Source organism: Cyrtonyx montezumae, unplaced genomic scaffold, assembly GCF_038088225.1.
Source record: "Cyrtonyx montezumae isolate F1298 unplaced genomic scaffold, pur_monq_1.0 scaffold_7, whole genome shotgun sequence".
Lineage (NCBI taxonomy): Eukaryota > Metazoa > Chordata > Aves > Galliformes > Odontophoridae > Cyrtonyx > Cyrtonyx montezumae.
This window is the reverse complement of record NW_027072078.1, coordinates 16,728,199-16,753,591: the sequence shown is the minus strand read 5'-3', so window position 1 is coordinate 16,753,591 and position 25,393 is coordinate 16,728,199. Positions and strand designations below refer to the sequence as shown.

Genomic DNA, 25,393 nt, shown 5'->3' with positions numbered 1-25,393 from the left:
GATTTGCTTTGAATGGCTTGCTATTAGAAACTGAGATCTTGTCATCATGACAGTGCAACTTCCTTCTTCTTTTCAACCTTTCCTGCTTTTGCTGAGCCTGCTTTGTAAAGATTTTGGGGAGATGAGGGAATAGGCTAGATTATGGAGAACTACCTGCAGACTACTTCTGAATGATGGGTGCCATTGCACAGCTGCTGTTTGTTTAAAGGAATCTTGAAGAGCTATGATGGAACGTGCAGGACATCTATGCACAACACTGTCAGAGAAATGCAGGACGCTTGCTCGAACAAGCCTCATTCACTGTCCTCAAATACTCCAGTTATTTACACTCGGTGCTGTTAGCTTCCTACAGTTCTCCTCTCTTAGCTGTTTCTGAAGCATACTCGCTGGCAATCCTTTTTCAGCCACGCCTCTAGACTTATTTACCAAGAGAAAGGCAATGCCTACTCTGGGCTTACCTTATCTTATTTTACAAAGAACTTCCTTACAAAAACTTACTTCCTCACCTGAATCCTTGAGCCCAAACTTTTTTGATCAGTTCAGACTTGCATCCAAATGCAAGTAGCAACATTTTTATTCCAAATATCTGCAGCTACAAAGCAGCCAGCAGAGTTTCCCATTCTGCTCTCCTGAGCAATTTCAATATCCATTCTGACAATGCAGAGGATGTATTTGCATTTTGTAGCACACATCTTATTCCCCAGGTTTCACTCAGCACATCACTTTGTTGATGAATTCTATGGGACATATGCTTTTGCTTTTTAATTTGATCTTCTTGTTTTTAATTTGCATTCAGTTATCTTTTTTCCACAGATCCTTCATCTCAATCTAACCATTTTCTACTGACACTTATTTCTTTCATTAAAATTTTGTTCTGAACAGCTGTTTTGTTCTTTTACTCATTGGAAGCATAGCTAATACAGCTTTCTTTTCTGTTACTGAGGCAATGTCTCCACGACTTCATTAAATTTTATAATATTAATTCAAGCCCTTTTGTTCAAAAACAATGTTTTCCTCCACTATCATATTTTTAAGCTGAATTTGGGGCTCCTAGTATTAGCAAGAGGTCCTTACGCTTGACTATACACTAAAATTCATGCCAGATCCATGTTTCTGTAAATCTGACATTTTGAAGTATTTTTATTTATTCCAGCTAATATCTCCTTGCAATAAAAAAGCTGGTTGTTTAGTTTCAAAATATTAACTGACTTCTAAACTATTCTATATTCCGTTAATGGGCCCTTTGCTACGAGGAGTTGACTGACTTATTAGAAAAATTGACAAAACCCATCCCCTCTGCCTCCCCCTACACTTCCAAAGTATTCTTCTGGGACATCTGGCTTTTAGTGTTCTTTTCAAGCTATGTCCCAGTTGTTGCAGACTTTTTCTTTGCTTAATTTTCTTTATTTATTCCCATGGAAATTACAGAGGTGGCCTGCCAGCCGCAATCTATGATTTGATGTCATGAACTTTGACCCTTCTGGCTTTCTAAAGTATACTTTTTCAGCATAAAGACTCAATTTGGCTAGGATAGAGGCACCCAATTAGTTTAAATTGATATTTCTTTCTTTAGCTGTATTAATATTTAACAACTACAGCCCCTTCTTTTTTAATTCCACTTACAGATTCCTATACTTGTGATCCTATTTACAATGTTCTTTCTTCCTTCCTTCCAGCCTAGTCTTGGAAAAATTTAGGTTGCCTCAGATCCAAGAGGTTGAACTATGTCTACATACAGTGGACAATTCCCTACCTGCACTGGTTATTAATCCTGAGATTCTTGCTGCAGAAGGTATGCACAGACTATTTATGAGCTCCAAAAGTTTTGGGAAAAGTTTACCATTTGATAGCATGTACAAAAAAAAAAATCCTTCAGACATCACAGATGACACAGAGGTATTATCAGTACCATGGCACAATGTGGTGGAGCAACGGAAACAAAGGTAATAGCAAGACGCAACAGAGAACTTCCAGCTTCCTGCTGTGTGTGTTTATCACAAACAAAGTGTCCCATTTCAGACTTGGACACCGTTCTTCTTGAACTGCAGTGCCTTTCCTGACCTCTCACAGATGTCAGCCAGTTTCTATAGCAATCAGTTTTATTTCCTTGCAGAGTTAAGTAAAGTTAGTTAAGAAAATCTTAAACTGTTTGATATTGGATTTAAGCTAATCTTTTAATAAGCAAAGCAGCCTGGTTCTCAAGCCTGTGCTCTAGCATGTAAGAATGATCTCTTTTTTCTTTGACCGCATTTCATCATGGCTGGTTTATTGCAATGTATATTGAAGGTCCTTGAGTAGGACCACTATTTCCATTAAAACTGACTTAAAAACCAACAGAAACCATACATATACTTCATTTATAATGAGATCACTACACTGGAAGATGCAGACAGATAAGACTGCTGCATTTTCAATGAAAATACAGCTGTCAAGATAAAAATCATATTTAAAAAATATCCCTGAGTTACTGATATGACTTAGATGACTAAAACAGAAGAGAAAGTTAATAATCAAGAACACTGTAGAATATACTGTTTGAATATTATTTATGTTTCACAGGAGTAGGATGATGAAATTAGGTCATTTGTTTTTGCTACCTACTTAATTACAATCCTATTTATTTTTTGTTAAGACTTCAAATTATCAAGTTGTCTTTGCAGCTCTATCAGGTGGAAAAAAAAAAAAGATTTCTATTGGCAAGTTACATAGCTGCCATTTCAGTTTTGTCAAAACCAACCAACCAAACAAAGCAAAAAAACCCAACAACCTGTTTTTATGAAAGTATGCCTGCAGGTGCCCCGATGAACCAGGTGAATGATCCTATAGTTTTAACAGTGCTAGAAGGGAGCACTGGTGTCACCTACAGTTCCAGCAGTCTACATCAGCACTGTCACCCTCTGCCTATCACAAAGCACAGCGTTTGTGCTACAAAATTTAAAAAGGAGCTGAGAAGAGCCATGTAATGAAGTAAACTGGAGACTGGTACAATGGTGAGAGCAGGCAGTTGTTAAGAAGTTCCTGAGCACCAAGAAGGTCCCTAGAAGAGAACTTGGTAGAAGAGCAGCAGCACTGAGGGACAGCACTGACACTGTTACAGAGAAGCACCGTGCCACTGCATGCCTCCTTGTAACTGCACATGGCTCAAAAGAAAAAACAACCACAGTTCAGCTGTAACCATGACTTTAGCGCTGAGTGAATATAATGCAACATTCTTTCTGATACCAAGGAAGAAAGTAAGTGAAGTATCCATAATGAGAAGGACAGACTTCATGCAGCATGGGTGGACCTAGTTAAATCAAAGGGATTTAAAGCAAAAAACGTAATTGCGACCTATCCAACAAGCAGGGAATCTTGATTTAAATTATTGATTTTAAGCCTTCCTTTTTCATCTGTGCTCCTTGGTTAGTCAATTCCCATAGGTTGGGAATGCTCTGACAAGTTGATTTGCAGCTAATTATAGTCTGCACTAAAAATTGTGATTTCTTTTTGCTAACTAGGCAAATACACTTTATACATATTTAAGTAATGTCAGTATATTAATTTCAGATTCTACTAGACAATGGTGAATGATGACTTATTAGAGAATTAACTTTTTCATGTGATCTGTGGCAAGTCACTTTCGGATGACTTTTTTTGAGATTAAATTAAATTGCAGAAATTGTGCATTTTGAAACGAACTCAGTTAGTAAAATAAAGGCAAAAGCACTCAACTGCAAGGAAAGGCTAATGAAACCTGCTTAGTAATCCATTCCTTCTCTTTGAAGATCCTTATCTCTTCACAACATAGGTGTTACAGAAATGTTTCTTTTGATCCAAACAGTTGGAAATGTTTTTGACTTGACTCTGGAGGCTATCTCGTAATTCAACTGCATGGGGATTCCTGTCTCCTGAGTCAATGCTGATTTCATGCTCTATAGTGAAAGACTTAAGTGTTCAACTACTTAATTTACTGAGATCGCTGCATACAACTATCAAAGGAGACGGATTTTGCAGACCACTTGGCTCTTAGAATCTAGTAGAAACTGAACAGTATCTGGAAAAGGAAATTGAACAACTTCAGACATAGGAAAAAAAGAAACCAACTTTTAAAACAGTAAAATAATTATGCTCTGAAGAATGTGACAAATTCTCCACTATTAGGCATTTTAATTAATTTAATTACAATTATAAAAGTAATGTGGTGTATCAAAATCAAATTCAAAATCAGAATTTAGTCTGAAGCAGAAAGGTAGAGGATCTCAGAAGGCTCAGATAAGGTATTTAAAGTTGTCCTTTCTGGCTTCAAAACTGGTAATGGCAGTTGTGCTTTTTACAGCTACTGCACAAAGAAGTGCAGGCTATGTGGTTGATGTGAAGAGAAATTTCCAGCATGACAAGATGCTACAGTAGTACAAAACCATTTCCTTAATACACTTGCAAGTTTCCCATTTTTAAGGTGCATGCTACATTCAAGATTCCTGCGAGTCAACTGCTAGCTTGCTCAGTGGTCTCCGCCCAGCCACAGCAATAGATCTGAACTCATCTACGCAGCCTGAACTCATTTTTTTTTTTTTTGTAATTAGTTTGCAATGTTCTTAGTGCCTTCCCACCCTTTTTCTTGACAAAATGCATGTTTTTCAGTGACAGGAGGATTCCATAGAAAGTCTAGAATACTCAGTTTCTTTTGGAATCAGCATTTCTTTCCAGAAATATGGCTATTCTATTTACACGCATGACAGCAGTGTCCCATCTCAGCGTCTGACAGTCTCTGCTTTTGGTCACAGCCAGCTTTTCCATCACCACAGAAAAGAATAAATACAGAGACACGAGATTCTTCACAAGGCTGCCATTGGCAAGCCTATGATTTACATTAGGACAGACTTTCACATAAGCAAGTTCAAAAATAAAACTATGAACAAATAGAGCAACTTCAGCTTAGTATCTGTTCCATACTTCTATCAGGGAAATATTCTGCATTACACCAAGAAAACTGTCATTAAAAACTAGTTTAAGAAATACTAATGTTTTTCTGGCTTCCATACCCGTGTCATGCTCCTCTTCCCAAAAGAGGAGGCGAAGGGGTATAAGAATCAAGCTATTCTCCTCATAAGCAGGGGGGATTTAACATTGCTTAATAAAACTATTCAGCACTACTTAGCCTTAGCCCCAGGGCAATACGCAAGCACCGAGTGCAAAGAACTGTATCTCTCTTGCAAAGCCTTCCATTCTGTCTTTCTCATTTTGCTTCTTTTCTACAGATGGAACAGCACAATGCAGTGTGAGCTGAAGACCTGCCACTCTCCTGCCACAGCCATTTATCATCCAATTCAGATGTTTGCCTCTGTAGACATTTCCAAACAAAGTGTACAGACTGGCACTACTTTAGCTAGAAACTTAACTAGGTAACTCATCTGGCCACTCACTAAACCTGTCACATACAAAGCCTTCCTCCAAAGGCTGCTGCCTCCCGTTTTCAGCTGTTAATTAAAAACGTAACCTTACACAGGAGCAGATCCGACATTCAAAGGCAAAAAGGGTGTCACTGAGCTCAGTGAGACTGGCACGCTGATCTGCTGTGCACATATACTGAGAAGGCAAGCACACGCAACACACTGGAATTCCTCAAATATGGTTAATAGAGACTTACAGCATCTGAATTTGGCCCATAATATCTAGGCTTAAATTAACAGCTTTAGAGAAAGCCAGAGAAATACAAAAGGGCAAAGCAGCAATGCTGTCTAATGCTGAGATTTTACAACCCAGCACAAATATGTGCAGATGCTGCTGACAATCTTCCTCTTTATGTGCCTTCACGCTGAACAGGGTGGTGCCTCCAGGCACCGCATGTTCATAAAGCTATTTGGCAGATGATCCTTCCTGCTTGCTCAGCGGGGAGGAAAACCAAAGCTCTCTTCCTTGATTTGTCTGTGTCCATACACATGCTGGCATGGCTTCTGCTGGCTTCAGGTAAGCAGCACAGTTTCAGTGTTCAGGTCCCACTTTCTCTGGACACAGCACAGATTCCCTCCTCATCCTCCTCCAGGGAAACCAGAAGCAGCCTCAGCACTTTCCTCTCCTTCCTTGTGTAGTGCCATGCCAGAGAGGCAGGCAAAGGTCAGAGCTTCCCAGACTCAATGCTGTACTGCAGTAAGAAACAGTTTCCCAGCATCTACAGCCCTCATCTAATCTTCCTTAAATATCTCGTATTAAGATGGGCTTTAGTGGATAAATTCATAGACAATTATATGCCATCTCCATACCAAATACAGCTCAGTGGTTTGACCAAGATGAGGACAGGACAATACAAGGAGGACAAGAAAACCGCGAACAATGAGAAGAATGGTGTTCTCTGAGAAAATGCTACCTCAGTAGCCCCACCTATTTCTTTCCTTCTCCACCTCCCTCTCTCCCAGTGCTGCTCATTACAGTAGTGTTCAAGATGCTCCACTGAGAACAGATTGGCAAATAGGTGGCTTTTACCTGGATTTCTCTATACTCCTGGGCATTCAGCCATGAGAAAAAAAGAACTCACTTATTTCCATTAGTGGCTGGCAATGAGACCACATCCACTTCTGAATGTAGACTTCAGTGTAGTGATCCAGTCATTTGTGACTGTCAGGGCCTAATTACTGCAGTAATGTGAAACTGCAAAACTTACAAAATGTAAGCATAAAATGCAGCAACCAATTGCTTGACTGCAGGCACATCCAAGGCTGGGCTATCCCAAAGCTCTGCTCCTGTCCAGATGGAAATGCTCTTGGACACATGAAAGAGACAAGGCCTACATGTGACAGTGCGAACCTTCGGTTGTGCACTGCACATAACCCATCTGATGTACACTCCATCTCACTGCAGCATAATCTCCTTAGGCACTGAGAAACAACATTCTTTTCACACTGATCTCCAAAAGCTTATTGAATGTCTGGATGAGTTCCTAAATGGTGAGTCCCAGCCAGCTAAATGCTCAAGCCTGTCAGAAGAGCTGGGAAGAACTGAGAGTCGCGTTTCCTTTGAGTGGAAGTTTTGGGTAGAACATTGAGATTTGTGATAAGACAGATTTACCTTGAAAAAATGCCGGGAGTCTCCATGAGCTATACACCCAGGAGACACAGTGAAGGTGCAAAAGGACTGGAACAGATGAAATACACAGAACACTGTACTGCTACATAAAGCAAGTGCGTGCCTGCATCCACAGTACTATGCTCACAACTGGGCATTCTAGCTCAAAAGGAATACTGGAGATACAAAAAGAGTTCAGGGTGATGGAGGTTACTTCACTGGGAAATTTCCCTATTTAGAGACTACAAAAACAAAGCTGATTCATTGGAGGGAAAGATGAATAAAAGAAGATATGATATGGGAACGTTAAAAATTGCTGTAGAGAGTTACCAATAGAGGCACCAATTGCTACTTTATTCTTGTGATTCAAAAGGAAGTAACCAACATATTTAAAATACATTAAAAAGAAGGAAAAAAAGGACTATATAATTAAATTACACAGAACTAACCTGCAAAAATCACTGCTACAACATGATAAGAGGCATGAGTTCTGAAGGATTATGAAAGAAGGTGTCTCTTTCACCAGGACAGTAGGAATATACACAGTTATAGAAGTGCTAGAAAAGCCAGTTAAGTCAAAGTTCCAAAACAAATACCGTCTGAAGGCAGTAACTAGACTACAGACACATTCTGGTTTAGAAATCATGCACGTGAAAAATACCTACAAACATGTAATGATTTCTTTTGTGAAAAAGGCTCTATGGTATGAGTTTCCAAAAGTAAGTTTTTATTTTTATTTTTGTGTTGAATAGAACACAGCATTACATATATATCAATCAACCTTTTCTGTAACTCCTATGAATGTGAATAGACCAGGAGAAAAAAAGAAGAAAAAGAGGCTACTCATTGATTTCCTAAATGTCAGCACTACTTCACAACTAAGAATCTCCTCATGCTTATAAATATATATTTTTGCTTTGTTTTTATAAATCACCTTATTGTGAGGTCCAGGAATTGGACTGAGCAACCTTTTTAAGGTTTTTCCCAGCCCTCTGATTCTACAGGGAGAATTTTTTCTAGTTTTGCTCTCTTCCCACTTTCTCTTCTGGAGTTCTCTTGCTCTTCTTTCTAGCTTGCTACATCTTACACTGCGCTATTAGAAATCCCATAGAAACAGGACTGAAAACTGTGAAATGCTTCCTTTTTGTTATATCCCACTGGTTTCAGACTAGAATTACTCTTGACTGAGTAGGATAAGGATTAAAAATTGATAAAGCCTTCAGAGGATTGGTTCTTATTTCCACAGGGTTCAGTTAGGAACAGAAATGCTCTACTGGAATAGGACCGCTACTCAGTGGGACTTTGCAGCAACATGGGACTTCAGTAGCTGTGGTTGCTGCAGTGGAGAATTTCCACAGCAGTACTCCATCATTACCAGATGGATTTCATCACTATAAACTCCGTTAAGTTATGCTCTGCTGTGACCTGTTGTAATCACTGCAGAGCCAGCTTCCTCAATGTCATGTTCTCTACAAGTAGATCACAGCTCTTGCTGACACGTTCAGTGAGAGAGACTTTAAAACTAAAAGTTCAAATTATTAGGACAGTTATAAAGATGGCAATACATCAGCAGCAAAAGGGTGACAAGATGAAATTGCAGTAGAATGTCTTACACAAGAGCCAGGCGTTAGGGTGATTTCCCTACCCACTGGAGGGAGGGTGAATAAGAGAGTGAATGGTATGAGGCTTAGCACTGTACCTTGGTAAAGATGCATACTGCCTTTCCACCCCTTCGTAATGGAGATTGTATGAGCTCCCGTCTGGACCTTTTCCAGGAACCTGTGGAGAGAAGAGTAATTAGAGATGAAGATCAATTATGCACCCCAGCTACTAACAATGCATCTCAAAATGATAAGCAGAGAACATATGATGCTACAACTTGCCAAAATCAACAGAAGAAAGGCAGGGGCTCAAAGAAGCTCCAAATCCCATACATAATCTTATCACTGGTAACAAGAAAGGCTTCTGTATGAAAGAGCTGTTTAGAACAGGTACAATCTTCAAGACTTCTCCTTGTTTGCATGCAAGCTGGGATACTGTCTCCCCTTTCCCTGACTGTCTTTCTTCCTAGAATTCAATAACATGAGGAACTAATCTAAGTAAGCATACTGCTTCTGATTCCTGCAGTGTAACTCCTCGAATCATAGCAAGCATATTAGTACCAAGTTTGCTGTTTTCCTCCACCCTGTGTGCTTTTCTGAAGTGTAAAACACAATATAAACAGTCATTGCTTTCAATCTTAACACAAATCCAGAAACTTCCCCTAACACCACTGCAAATCTAAGTATCCATCTGGGACTTATGTGCATTTATCATGCTCTGGTGCTGTTTCAGAAGTGAAGCATTAGTGCACTCAGTTAAAATGCCAGCCCACTGCTTGGTTTGTTTTGAAGATGGCAAGTGGAGTTGGCTGGAAAGCGCAATTCTAGCAGGAAGGCTCCAACTGGAGTAAAAATGGTGAATTTCAAGGCTTTTAGCACACAGGAGCTCTCCCAGTTTCACTCAGTCAGTGCCTGCTGATGGCCCAAAGTGTTAAGAGCCTTGTTAAAATGGAGCTATTAGTCTTTTTCTCCATAAATGCAGGAGGCTCTGACTGCATTCAGTGTTTCCTACATTAGTATGTGTTCCTATTCCGGTGCTGCTAGAATCAGCAGTTTTATACAGCAATATACTAAGAGGCCATTTAAAATCCCCTTCCCCTTTTACAGATTAATGGCAGAAAGGAAGATTTAATGCCTTTTCAAACATTTTTAACAATTCATTAGAAAGAAAAGAATAAATCACACAGAGCTTTCTGCAAAAGCCTTATTATAGAAAAACAAACAAAGATTAACATGTGCTGCACGTTCCACAGGTTAGAGCACATTTTTGTTAGCCTTGTAATTTATGCATAGTAAGTCATTTTTGCTGAGGAGATTTAAAAGCTATAATGGGACAGGTAGTGTACTCAGGTGTAGTAGGTCTTATCTACTTTCACACAGTAATTTTGTGTACAGTCTCCCCACTATGTACCCGTTACATAAGCCCAATGCAAATAAAGGCATCATCTCTTCCAGCTCTTAGCAAAGCACAGGAATTATGCTTGACAAATACCATCATGCACCTTACCACTCATGGAGCATCCAAGACACTTGTAAGAGAAAAGATTATTTAGCATAGACTTCTTGCTATCTCCCCTTTATCCAAATCAAAACAGGCAGGAATCCTTGTGGAACTGATGGTCACAAGTAATAACCACCTCTGATTTGAAATTATCCCTATGTTAGCTGTTCCTGACTTCAGGTGAGTGAAAAATAACAGTAATTGCTCTACATTTCAAAAGGAGGGCAGCAGGCTAAATTGACCATTCATTCATTTTTTCCACTGGTAGAAGTGACACGTAGAGAGAATTTACATGGACAGATGCACGTGGGCTGAGTCACAGCCACTTTGGCTGTTCTCACACTGCTAATTTGATCAGGTTGATAATTTCCCTTAATTCAGCAGGTACAGTGGTTAGAGAGGAACCTTTTAATTTCTGCTTTTTATGAAGAATGAGGAGGGGAAAATCCAAATGTATAATTTAGTTTGCTCGGCACAAAAGCCACGTAGAATACAGCCTACCTACGTGGCAGCAGTGAGGTTATTAATTCTGTGCAGCAGCCAGATGTTTACGAGCAGAATGATGTGCCGGGTAACTCATTGTGCACCCGCAGCCCTGTTCAAGCCTTGTGGTGATTACTTTCACACTTACCAACCAGCACACAGGAACATGCAGATTTAGAGTTGTGCCAATGTTCAGCAGAGATCCCAAAACTTATACCACTCACCAGAAAGTAAAAAATATTTACATTGCAAGGCCTTTTTACAGCCTGAAAACACCCCTCTACTGATGGGTTTCCTGCAGACCAGCCAGAAGGAAGTCCCCCAACCAGCTCTGTTTGTATATATGATTTGGGAGCCGGTTACCATAGAAACCCCTGGCGGTGGATACAGGGCTTTTGGTTGCATCAAGCTGCTCAGTCTCCCCATCCTATATAAAGACCCAAAGCTCTGGAAAGACAAGCTCTGGCTCTCTGTTGCTAATTAGAGACTCATCCATTTCTTCTCCTTTCCTTCCCCCATCTGTCCATGCAGTAAAAACATAGCTCTCAGCTGAGAGCAAACGGTGCCTAAAATAAAATACTACCCTGATGAGAGAGAAGTTGTGAAAATAGAAGCACCTTCCTCATCCAAGATATTTATGCTTCAGATTGAGTCCAAGCAATACGTTCTGTGTCCACAACGTATTAAGCTAAAAAGTGGCATTAAAGATACTAATTAACAAGATCAAAATACTCCAGCTTGTCCTCCCTCCCGTCAAACAGGAAGCACACAGGTGGCCTAAGACAGGGGCATAGGTTTGAAGTGCATATTTAGTGATCGTAAGGTGCTTAGGGAAGCAAACAACAATTCTATCAGAAGGGTTAAAGCCTGGCAATCTCACCCAGGCCAAAGGGATGCTAAGTATGCATTGGCCAGCACAGTGCTGAAGCTGGCAGAAGGGGAATTGCTTAGCTCTTGCCATCAGCATGCAGCAGCACTGGGAGAGCACAGCAACGGAGTTTCACAAATGTACAGTAATGCACGACAGAAAGAATGATTGGAAACACACATCTGTATTTTTACATTAACTACATCAACCTAAAAAAAAAAAAAAGAGCTGTCATTATGAAGAAATCATCTCTTAGCGTAGAGCAGCCTCAAATAACTAACAAGCAAAACATGAATATGCAAAAATAACGGGGGAGAGATAAACACAGAAACAGCCATCATCCCATCAGCGCAATTAGAAGAGCAGCAGCATGCTTAAATTGAGGAAAGGAAAAGCTATCTGTATTAAAAAAACAACAACAAACAATTCACAAAACTGACTGCCTGAATCCAAAGGCAGCAGCAGGGGACTAGCAGGGAAGCAGGCTGGGGGCTCCTTCATCTCCAGGACAGATGCAGTCTACACTTGTTGCAAGACAGAAATCTGTAGGTTCTCAATTTCCCATTCCTACTCAAAAGGAAAAGCAACTGTAAAGAAAACAACAAAAGTTGTACAGGTGTCAGTGAAGCTGTTCCTCTGTCAAACACAGTAACTGCAGGGTGCTTCAGAAGAGTCTTGTAACACACGGAAATGATAAGCAAACAGCAAGTATCTCAAACCTGCTAATTCTCCCATAGAAAAGTTCCCAGAAAAAAAAAAAAAAGAAAAAAAAAGTGAACATGCACACGTGGATCAAAACAGAGAAGAAATGTCTTAGGTCATTCAAACGTTTGTGCATACATTTTTGAGTACCCCTACAGGGAGGTATATTGAAATAAGCTGAGGATTTGCCTACAGGAAAATGCTGGGGCTGGAGAAGAGGAACATAAGCAGAAAAAGATGTACTTCATTCCAAAGCTTGACACTACCTTGAAAACTCTGCAAAAAAAGTGTGAGAGCCCACGTTTTTGTCTGGGAGATGCTGCATTTTGTTTCTTCTCACCTGCCTCACGTTGGCTTCCACCCAGAGTATATATCCCAGGCTAAAAGCAGCAGGGGACAGGACAGCCTCCTGCATCCCTTCTGTATGCAACAAGACATGCAGGGTTGGATAGATGTTGTGGTATGAACGACAGCAAGTATGTGCATGGTGGCTCTCCATAAAAAATGGCATGATACTACTGTTGTGTTTTACATGACTGACAAGCACTACAAGACATGATCCAGCCCAGGAAGCCTGCAGAGTGAGGCATGTGCTCCGCCATCACCCAAGTGCTTTGAAAATCCCACCCAGTTCTGCCTTTTGCCTGCAAGTCTGTGTATAAACATGGCACACAGTGCTGCTGGATTGCTTAGCACATTTTTCAATAGCCTAGTGATCATCTGTTAAAGGACTTGATTCAGATGCTGGCTTGACCTCTGTTCTCAAAGCTCTTCTTTTGTCTGCAAGCGTTTCTAATCACATGGGTTGAGATTCAGCATGCCAAAAAGAGCCGCGGTATAACGGAATGTGCCCTTTAACCTCCAGGTCTCCCCTCTGCAGAGACACAGTTGGTTTTTGTTTTCAATTAAGTGAAAACTGAAGGAAAACTCAGAGAGGTAAAAGCAGATTTGTTCCCTACCCCAGTCCCAATGTTCCGCATGCAGGTGAAGAATCAAAATACATCCATTTTATTTTTTGCATTTCAACAACCTTCCTGGCTCTAGTGACTGCCAGTGGATTTCAGAAGACAATCTGACACACTAACACTTTCTTTAGATGTTAAAACAGACATGAGCTATGTAAGGCAGTAAACTGCATACTCCATGTGAAATGGATGAAGTTGATCCAAGGGGTCTTTTTAATTGCTTACTGCTATGATATCCTAATTATCCCACCCTTCAAGACCTCCAGCATTTCCACAGAAAACATGTTTTCCTCCATCCACTTTTTTTATGTTTTGCATCAAAAGGTAAAAATTAAAAATTCTAGCAGTGTTCACAATTCAAAAGAATTTTCCCGATGTTTTCCTTACATACACAAAGAGGGATGTATTTTGCTTTCCTGGTTTTGCAATGAAAGTTGAAACAGTGATTTTACGTTATTATAACACTCATCATTTCTCCCTCTAATTTGGATGGTTTTTAATAAAGCTCCATTGATTCCACTGAAAGAAATCCCTCCTGGCAAAAGCAGAACACACACGCTGATTGCTAAATATGCAGCAATTATCATATTCAGCAGCACACTTTAATATCTTATTTATAGATGTATCTATCTATAATTTGCTTTAATTAAGTTGCATTGATTTTAATGACAGAAGCAGTCCTCAAAGAAGAGTCTAATGCTGTATGAGCCCATCAGTACTGCTTGACTATTGTTTGGATGTAAGACGGCATCTTTCACACTTCTTTTTGATTCTCGTAGTAGAGCTTTTCCTCACTAAGAGGCTGCAATGGAAAATGAAGACTATGTTCCACAGGACCCCTAAAAAGCACCTCACTTTCAGCTTCCTGGTACATACAGAATTTCCACACAGGACGTCTTTGAAGAGTAAGGGAGGAAGCAGTACCCTCCCAGAGATGCAGAAACCTTGTGTTTCTGTTTCTTCTCCATTTTACAGACACCTTGAGAGTGTGGCTATTATTGCTCCTCAAGTCATAGCCTTGAAGGTTTGTTTTGGGTAGTCTAGCAACTAATTTAAACTTCTACTTTTTTTCTCAACAGAAAATATAAAGAAGGTGAACCAACAAATGCCTGTGGGTGCCAGTTCATAGCCCAAGTATGATTTCACAGACTTTTATAGCTCTGTTGTCTGGGCTCAGCCACAGGATTTGTTGAGCCTTCTTTTTCTTGAACACATGCACACATACGCACACTTCTTAGAATTTGACACAATGCTCTAGTGCTGAAATCGTTCCAAAACAAAAAACAAAAAGAAAAAAAAGAAACACTTGATACTATTAGAACTGTGGCTAACTGTCAAAATGCACCTTCAAGAGCTAAGGGAAGGTATAGCTGCAGTCCATGCAGTCTCACAGCCTTGGTTTGTGTCGGGAGCCACCACATACCTTGGCCCTGATTCAGGAGAGCATGCTAAAAGTTGATGACACTGATTTGTTTCAATTTCAATAGCATTTGATTCTTGGAGGAATTCCCAAAGCAGACATACACCTGCACCTTCCAGTAGCAGTATCTCCTTTTTGGGTTAAAATACAAAGAAAAAACATCTCTGTATCCTGTACATGACTTCACATTCTTGAACACAGCATTTTAGTGATGATGACCTAGGCATCTACATCTCTGAGGTAACCCCATAAGATATTATTGGTTCGCATCAATTGAGGATCTATCTTAGAGACTATTGAGCAGCTCTGCAACATTACTTACGCTGATTTTAGTGTATCACTCACTCTTAGTATTTTCTTCTTTTCTAACATGAAAAATAAGTGCTGGCTTTTTAAATCACCGCCTTTTGGAATATATCACCACTAATTTCATAGGAATTGTTCATGTTAAAATGCAAGGGCATGATCTCCAAGGAAAAGCACCAACGTAGTTATGCAAGTACATTTTCAGTTTCTGGTCATCATTTTTCATTCACTGATTATTGCTTAAGTGTTGATTAATAGTTATGTTCATGCTGCTAGAATGCATTTCCCCTGGGTGAGAAAAACAACCTTGTCTAAAGGAAAAAAGAGATCGTAATCAAACCATCCTTCCTCCTCTTCCCCATAAGAAACACAGATGCATGCTGCAGTTACTGATGATCTTAGCTTTGCCAGTGAGTAGTTTTGAACATTTTCACTTAGAAAATCAGTTGCGTGAGGCCTGAACAGCACTTGGTCAGTTAGACTGTTAGGCAATTAAATGTTCCCCTTCTTTATATATATATTCCACACACACAAGTGCACATACTGACAGTCATCTTCTCCCTGTGCAATGAGCGCCAGAAACACTTATGACAGCAGTGCTCCACACTGGAATTAAGCAAGGCTGGTTATGTCAGGATTTACTTCTCCCCACTAATGCCCTACCTTGTTCAAGGAGGTGAAACTAATGGTTTAGATTTAGAGAGAGAGGAAAATTCTTTATAAAGGCAATAGACTGAGGAAAACACAAACACAGATGGGAACTTTAAAAGGGAAGCAGGCTGTTCCTATAACAGTTTAAAAACATGGCAATTGCCTTAGCTCTGTAGAAAACAAGCTCTCAGAGTTTGCCGTATCTCACAACACAAACTAGAGAGAAATCATCAAAGATAGAGGTGGAGCCAAAACTGCACAGCCCCGCAAAAATAATATGCTGCTTTCTGAACCCCAGCTCCGTGATCCCTGATCCCTGGTACAGGAGGACTATGGTTTCCTCTGACCATACAAAATGAGATCATTTCCTGGCCTGTGTCCTTCTCTGTGGGTGGCTTCTTCTTCCATTAGTAGGATAATATGTTTTGGTTAATTCCACCTCTTAATTGTCTTTAACGAGCACCAGATTTGCAACACCCTCACTTGCAAACCTCAGAGTACAGCAGCAAACAGAGACCCTTGAGCTGAGCACAAAACTTGAAAGCAGCAAAACAAAAAAACCTTAGCACGCACCAGCATTGATCCTTTCCAACTACGAGGGGGCATTTCAATTGCTCTTCCCTGAACCAGGCCAATGTAATTAATTTCTTCCCAGCTGCTAGAAAGAATAATTTGACGTTTTCAGTGAGATACATTTGTGATGCAATACACACCATACACAATATATACATGTGAATACACTATCTCTCGTAGTTGTTTTATGATGCTATGCACCATTCCTCCCTCTGTCTCAAATGAAACTGGTCCTCTGCCTTAGCTTCTGTTTGAAACTCAGCTGCTTCATGTTCCTCCCAGACTTACATTCTTTGATTCTCTTCTCACTGTAATTAGTTTACAAGACTACTTATCCAGATGATTACTGCTTTTAAATGACAGTCGTCTTTTCTTTTACTCCAGTTCATTGTTGTGTATCATTTTGTCTTGCTATCTGAATACTCAGCTCTCTAAAGCATTTTCTCATTATGTTATCTCCTGATATAAGGCATTTTGAAATACTCCATGAGAGACTCTGTACAAAGTAAATTGAATTGAATTTTCTCTCAAAGTCGGGGGCTTTCAGCATCTTTCTCTAGCTAAGTCAGCAGAGTTTTTGGCACTGATGCCAGGGTGTAATGGCCATTCTATGCTGCACAGATACAAGCTTGTGTTCTTTTTAGGGAAAATGAAATGGCAGTGTCAGAACCTGGAAAGCAAACAGGGGACAGATCAATACTTCCACTTACACTGAGGATGGCAAATGGAAACGTTTGGGGGTAGTTTTGACGTTTTTAAGCATGCACGTTAAGATAATACCACTTTGCCCTACCTACCTACATCTGGTGTTGGTGCTGAATGCACTTGCAGGGGGTATGTGCATGTGTATGTCGGCACAAAAAGAGGGAGGGAAGGGGGAAATAGCAGGGCATGAAACTAAATTGCAGAGCAAGTAGTGGAAATAGACAGTGAAAAGCTTCCTGCAGGCAGGCAGCTTCACAGGGGAGAGAGAGCCTTTCATTGTCTATAAAATCATGCCTTGCTGGAGGTCCTCAAGAGTAGAAGGGGTAGCGCCTAAAGGCAGTAAATCTCTTGCTGTTGTATTATTACATTCTAAACACTTAGCTACTGTACAAACCAGCACACTGCTTCAAGAGAAGAAAAGAAGGAAGAAAGGGGGAAAACGAACAAAGAGAAGAAGCGGAAGATGGCAATAAAATTGGGAAATAACCCCCTGCCACACCTTTCCCCAAGAATAGTTCACATCAAAGAGAAAGAGCAGAGTGAATGGTCACGGAGTTAAAAGTTAGTCTCAACTCCTTCTATTGTGACTTGACACCACTCTGGAACAGTATTGCTAGAATTTGAATGGTTAGCTTGTAGCACAGGCTATTAAATCCACCATAATCCTGTTAAACACAGACACCACAAAAGAGAGGCGCTCTCTCAGTGGCATTATGACAAAAGCTCTCCACACTGCAAATTCAATATGGTTAACAAAAAAAGTCCCAAACCTGGATTAATACTGAGCAAACAACATCAGCATAAGCAGGCTTAGAGAGAGAAATTTCTTTCCATATGCTATGGCATCAGGTTCCTCCAGATCTTTAGATACCAGTCTGTAAATGTTACAGACATTGTTTCTCCTGCTTGCAACTGCTGTTGGGTGGCGACCTTCTTTGCTTGCTGATACCAATTTAGCAGTTGGTACAGTTTCTCTGTGATTTGGTGCTGTCTGTTGTTTGTTGGTACCAGATGGATACCAGATGGGTAACTGTGGGCAATGGTTCCTCTGTGTTCCAGTCCCAAAATCACTGCCTATAGGGTCAGTCTTGTCAGTTGACTCCTAAATGGCACTTCAAAGCAACATTCTGAAAAACCTCAACATCTGTTCCTTACTCTTAATGACCTTAAAAAAAATGTTGTAGACATACTTTCCTTTAGCCAGAAGTCACTACGCATCCGCAGGAAAAATATAACCTTGCAGATGCTCACAGCCATCAAACTCACTCCTTGCTAATGGCAGCTCCAGAAGCCACCACCTCAGCTCTGAAAGTCAGTGCTGAATGTGAAATATAATCAATACATTCTTTTCTGTGGTAGCCCCACAATGTAGGAGTTGAGATATTTCAAGGCATTTTTCAAACAGCACTTTCAGCAGTGAAGTGGAAGAACAAGAAAGCAAAAAACCGAAAATGCCTTTGAAAGGCAGCTGAGATACCTGAGGGCCAAACATAAAGCATGGAGTGAAGTGAGGAGTGAGAAAGTGATGGAAGAGATCTGGTTTAAGTACTAATCTGTGTCTGGTCTTTCAAAATGTTGACGTAGTCATCAAAGCTTAGACAGGAGCTGAAAGGCCAGTAAATGGTTTAGAATACTGCCTATTGACATTCTCTCCTATGTTATTTCATATGACTGCTTCTGAGAAAGGGAAGAAAGTTTATTTAGGACAGCACAGAAGCATTTTAGTAAATTCTCTGTATGTGCTACAGCAGAACACTCTTTACATAAAAATACTGCTGACATCAAAGCATATTCCCCACCCCCTGTCTTGTTTCATGGAGAAGTTATGATAAACAGGTTATGTGTTCCCCTAAGGTTACCATGGAAACTCATTCTTTTCAGGCCATCATTTGCAAAGGTAAAATTTGCATTAAAATGTGATGGAATTTGATTTTGTGCATGTGTGTGTGAAACTCAAGTGGGGTCATGCTACTACGCAGTATAGCTATTATTTCTAACTCAGGAGCATACGCTGAAGGGAGAGATCTATTAATCCGTGTAAACACCTCAGTGACCAAATTACAGTTTAATTGCTAACTTGACAGGTATCTTCCTAGCAAATTAAGAGAAATACTTTGAAAATTAGCTTCATATGCAAATGAAAATGTTAATACTGATCCACTGGTGGGTACTACCAGATAGCATTTTGTTAAATGCCCCTATAATCATTCCACAGGAAAGATTGAATTTAGATTGTCAGAATGACTTTGTTTTGATGATGGCAGACCAGGCATAGAAGGCACAGGCATGTATTTCAAATTACACATTTTTATCTTATCTTGAAGGAGTTATCATCAAATTATAAACGTAATGTGATATAGATGTGCCTAATGCAATACAAGTAACTTCTGAGTCTCCTCAGAACATGTTTTCCTTGCCTTGTTTTGAGTTATGTCTTGCACCTTCTAAGTCATAATTTCAGTTTAAGTGTCTGCTGCTATAACTTTTCTTGAAATACTTTGATGTTATAAAGTACACACCCACTCCTGGCCTCCCCAGTGTCCATGTTCCTTCAGAGCCATTACCATTACTTGTGATGCACGGAATTGGTCTTCCTAACACAGCAGTGCATTCCTTACACTGGTAATTTTGGCTATCATTATTTCCAGCCTATCAAGAAAACAGCTGAAAAGACTGTACTGAGAAAAATCTTAGGATTAGTCACTAGACGGTGCTTTAGAAAAGATACCAGTATTTGTCCTTCTTCCCAGTTGTATGCATTTACAACACATGTTCAATTAAATATACCACTTAAGGAAATCAACGATATTCTGGGCACTAGACTATTCACATACTGATGGTCTTGAATAGCAGGACTCCCTTGAAACCAGGAGCCAGGACTTGTATTTCTCCTCTGAAGGCAGACAACTCACCAGCATTTGGATTACAGAAGACTAAACACCTTAAATTATACAAGACTTACAACATAAAGTTCAGCCAGAATGGGTCTACTTAATACTGGGCAACATGGCGCTTTACTCAGAGTGGGTCATTTGAAAAGTAGTAAAACCAGACAGCAGTATTAATAATTCTTGCTTTTGTATAGCCAATTAACATAGCTCTCAGAAAAGTTAAAAATCAGCCTCCAGACTAAGTAGCACAGTGTAGGTATTTTATCAGATACACTATCATACAGGCAAATTCCTGGTTACAAATTCAATTTACCAATTAAAATACGAACATTAAAGGAGGTTTTTAAGAATGCAAATAATAAAACAAATAAATTTCTATCTTTTGCAGAACTTCTCAAAACTCGGCACATTCAATACAAAAAAAATTTTCTCAGTTGGATCCTATACTAAGAAAGAAAGAAGGGGTTAGCACTCCTTTTTACAAGTGTCCTTTGATAATAAGAGATGAGGCTAAAAGTTTAAAAGAATTGGTCCTGAGCAGAAAAGCCAGACTCATGTACAGTATCAGGCTTACCGGGTAAATGGCATTCTCCTTCCCATATTTTGTGCTTCATTTTAATGCAATCTTGATATTAGATTAGCATCTGCACTACAGACCTTAGACTGGGAACTAATAAAGTTATCCACCCAATCTCTCAATGTCTGAGTCAGTGACTTTCTTTTTCATTTTAAATAATTATAACAATGTCGCCTGTTTGTTGAGAAGAAATAGAGCCTTTATATATTCATAGATAATTGCTTATATCCAGCAACTAGTGATACATTCTAATTGCTTTTCACACCTTGGCTGTGAAGATATCTTGAACTTTTTAGCGTTTTTAACTGAAAGACAACAACGTAGCCAGAACACTGACACCCTGGCTGCTGAAACTGTGCCTATGATGTAATTTAACAAGCAGTTCTTCTAATGTATTTTGCAGTGAGGAACTTCAACGAGACTCAAGAAGACCCAAGACCTACTGCTTAGATCTTATGCTGCAATAATGAGAAGTGCTATATGTATACAAAGTAAGATCTCAATCCAGAAGTCAAAAGTAATCAAAAGTCCATTATTTCAGTTGGCTTCTGTCACATACTTAACTATAAAAAATAAAATATCTGTACCCTGTAACAGCCTCAATGACTTAGTTATATCACTTGACCCAGCTTCTTTCAAGCTTAACCCTGTTCTGCACATTCTGGGCAACAGCTGCAGTTTCCCTCTCTGAGGTCATTCTACTTTCCATTGGGATAAACGGTCAGATTTTGCAATACTTTGTCAAAATCATAATGTTTCAGTGGAACATTAACACTAGAAGGCAGAACTGGACAATGACCAGCATCTCTTGGCCACAGGTTGCTGTCTTGGACAACAGTAGCTAGGCAACTCTTTGGATCGTCAATATTTTTGAGGGAATAGATTTGTTTTTAATCAGTAACATACTGAACAAAGACATAACCCAGGGAGATTAAACTGTGAGAACTCAAAGAAAAGTCAACTGTGTCAGTATCTATTTGAAAAACACACCAAATCCCTGGTAGGAAAGGTAAAGCCTTCAGCCTGTGCCTAAGAAAAAGGGTCAAGTATGAGGCCTGGTTTCAGGCCCAATCTAATAAATACCTAAAGTACATGCTTAGCTTCAGCCAGGAGTTTCAGTGATATTACAAACTTGTCTTGTGATTAAAAAAATGAGAGCTGTTGTAACTGGGGCCTCCTTCCAGAAACTGAAACAGGCTTCTTACTAACATCCTGAAGAAGAGGAGGTCAGTTTTAAAAGGAAGCCTACTTTTTTTTTGCCCTTGTATTCAGACCCATGATCAGCTGTATTTGATCCTATAGTGTGTGGGGCACTGACTTGCTGGAGGTTGGGACCAAGTCATCATGTAGAAGTACATATCACTGAAGGCAAGGGAAGGTTTAAAGTGAAAAGTATGAGCTCAATTAACCCCTCAGTGTTGCTAGAGCAAAATCTCAATCCACTTGTGCCTTTGCTGACTTGAGATTTGGTAGGGCACACACATGTTCAAGGGAGGTGGTCACACAGTCACCATCTATATAGGGATCAACAATTAGCTAGACAACTGTTAAAGACTATGCTGGCAGAAGCTTGACAAAAATGAAAGCAAATCACAAAGACCCAGTGATTGTGCTGCTCAGAACCACATTGTTGCCTTTGCACAGGCCAGTTTGCAGCCCAGCTCTAAACATGCTATCACTGTGCCTATCCAGCTGTGCTCTGAAGGATAAAATTCACAGAGCCGAGTCCTGTCTGTGTGCAGAAGTGCAGTTCACCATGCTATACAGCATGGACTACTAGTTTCCCTCATCAATATAATTACCAATTAGAGGTTTGCTTCCTGCTTTCCCAAACATATTGGCAAATTAGGGAAAACATATAAAACAGAAAACCTCTGGGTCTCTTCATAATATATAAACATGATCTGTGTCAGTTGTTGTGGTTTCTGGGACACCACAATCAAGTTCTCAATTTGGGCAACATCAGAAGAATATCTTCCATGTGCAATGGACACAACCACCAGAGCATGTGCTAATGTGCAGCCTACTGCTGTGGACAGCCTGGCAGGATGTCCATGTCCAGGCAGCCCATGCTTCCTCCTGCTATCTCTATGAAGTAAGAGAACAACTTCTAAGTTTGTCCACACAATCATCTCCCCATGATTAAGTAAAACAAAAAGGAGCTATGTGATGAGGTACCTTGTGGAAAAGATGACACAATGTGTTTCTGGAACTCCTAGAATACTCTAGGTTATAAACTGTACCAGTGGGCTTTGGTAAAATGACATATGGCACCAGAACTGTCAACCCTCGGTAAACAAGAGTGTGTACATAGTGTTGCATGAAGACAAGAGCATTTCAGACTCCACTCTGCTTCAGTTTCACTATGTCAAATTCAACCTTTGTGTAAGTAGGAATGACTCCAAACAAGTATAAGAATCACTCATTATTACAAGTATTAACGGAGCTGCATTTGGCTCTCCTTGCATGTGCCATTTGGAATAGTTTATTTTTCACATGAGGTTTGGCAGGGATTTCTCTAAAATAATTTCCCCCAAAACGTACCCTCAAATCCAATCTTCAAATTTCAAAACCTCTCTGCTTGCTTAGAACAGCTTTTTAGAATACAACTCAACCTAAAGCTTTCATCATACAGAGATGAGACCATAAAAAGTTTTTGATTGGTGAGCATCCTCATAAAATGCTTCAGATCATGTCAATTAATATGCTGTAAAAATATACACTCAAATACTTCTGATCCAGAGTTTTCAAAGCAGCTACACCCTAAGTAAGTCACTGTCTTTTCCTTCCTCCCTTTCCTTCCTTCCTTCTTCCTTCCTTCCTCCCTTCCTTTTAAATTCAATGTTCTTTACTGACTAATAGTCCATGGGCTCAAACAGCAGATTCTGCTATATGGTTTCACAAAGTACATAAAATTATCACTTCTCTCATTGCACTAAAAGACAGGAATGCTGTTATTCTGGAAATTGGAATTTTGGTTTCTAACCACGGTCCAACACAAATGTTAGCACAATCTGGGAACTCAACCTATTTGACATGCAGCATCCTGAACTTGGAATTAATTGATCATGAAAAGTACAAGCAAATCCTTACTCATCCTGAAGTAAGCATAGAACCCTTTGACACATTATGGAAAAATAATTCGGTCCTAAACATTCTTCTTCTTTTTTTTTTTTTTTCTGTTTGATTCTCAGGCTGGCTTCCTGCCAGGCGCACAATAAAGTACTTGGCCTTTAGCACAGACAGACATGATTCTTCTTCTGTACTCTCAACTAGGAACTGACAAAACTCAGTACATCACAGATTTGTTTCAATCAAAATGTCCACAGCTAGCACCCAGACGTAGACTTTCTTACCACTTTAGGCTACTTATCAACTTACAAACCTGATTTGCAAATAAAAAAGCAGCTCTTAGAACCACTTCATATGAACTTTAGAACAACAAAGCTCTCACTAACAGGTGAAGAACTCCTTGCAGTGTGGCCTGTGTTACTTGTACTCTCCAAAAAAAAAAAATAAAAAAAATGTACACAATAAAGATAGAATTTCAAGAATTTACTGCCTCCCTGAAGCAAAGAATTGATGTTAAATAACTGGATTTGTACAAAGTCTGTAAGACAATCCAAGTAAATCCTCAAATACATGATTAATTCCTCATTATTTAAATGTTCTTAAATAAAAGAGTACATGCATACTTTGTAGCTTATCTTGACATCTCCTGTATTTCTCATGATCTGTTGCTACTTCACAACTCTAAATCCCTGAAAAAGAGTATTTTGTGAAAAGGCTCTCCAACTCCTAGGGAGATTGACTACATTTTTGCAGCTTACTGTGGTTCTCTCAGCATCTCACTAATACTGCAGTATCTGGTAATATATACACAGATGTATTACGCCTTTTTCTGTAGTCCCAGTGGATTTAGGATTAGGTTTGTACAGAATATTTTCATGAGTGCATTCACTGTTTGATGTTCTGCTAAGACATCAACATGTACACACAAATCTGAGCTCCGTCTTGAGTGATTGCTTTCCAACAGATATCCTAAGCGTCAGAAAATTTTAGGCAAGTCTCACAGCATACTGACGACAACAGGCATCCTTTTTTTCCCCAAACAGCATTTACACTTACCCTCACCCTGCCCTTTGGTTAACTATATCTAGCTGAGGCTTACTTTAAGCCTTGTGATCCACCCTGTAAAACCACGCCCATCATTTTACAAGCTATAAATCTGAAAAGCAAGGGGGGGTGAAGGTGGATGGGAATGGGTGCACAGGAGTCCAAAGGACACAAAACTCAGCAACAAACCAAAGCACAAAGGAAGTGGAAATGAATTTTGAAGGATCTGGCTCTATAGCACAGACAGTGCTGCATACATGAGTCTGTTTATGGAGAAACACAAAACTGAGTTATTCAGTTACAAACAAAAAGAACAGACTGTGGGGAAAGGAGAGCAGAATGAAGGCGCAAGAGAGCAAAAAATTCATCCAGCAACAGATGAGAGGAACAGAAGAAGACTGGAAAATGGATGATGAGAGAATAGCAGGCCTATTTAAAATGAATTTTTGACCTTATTTTTAAACATTTATGGATCCCAATTGCCTGTCATGAGATCATTTTGCCTTACAATGCTGGCTTTTTAGTCAGCTTTGCAGTTTAACTTGATTTATCCCACTAAAAAAAAAAAAAAAAAAAAAGTAGATTGTTAGAAATACCCCTTCTATTAGAAATTCTGTCCCATTACAGTGTCAGCTAAAGGCCACTTGTCAATGTCAGCTTTATCAGATAGAAACCTGCCTCATGAGTTCTCAGATACTTTTTTGGAGGACAAGATCCAGCATCCATTTCTGAGGCTGCTGATTTGTGTCAGGATAGCGTCTTCTGAAATTATCCTGTTATTTCCCAACTTATCTCCATGTTTCGTGAGATGGTCAGTAGTGATTACAGCAGCTGCTGTACATTAGAAAGACATCATATAGAAAAGCTGGCTTAGGTAATACAATTGACTCATAAAAGCAAAGAAAGAACGAATCGAATATTAAAAATATATATAGAGATGCAGAATCTCCTTTCCAGATGCAGCTTCCCTGGTGACTTCACCTCCTATGTGAAGCA

General features: G+C 39.7%; 1 protein-coding gene across 1 annotated transcript in view; it reads right to left on the bottom strand.

The window, feature by feature from the left end:
* Positions 1-25,393, bottom strand: part of PARD3B (par-3 family cell polarity regulator beta) — a 359,707-nt gene that overhangs the window by 17,784 nt on the left and 316,530 nt on the right. Inside the window, exon 22 of the mRNA XM_065750387.1 lies at positions 8,738-8,817. Within this exon, the coding sequence (XP_065606459.1) occupies positions 8,738-8,817 (80 nt within the window). The remainder of the gene's footprint in view (positions 1-8,737; positions 8,818-25,393) is intronic.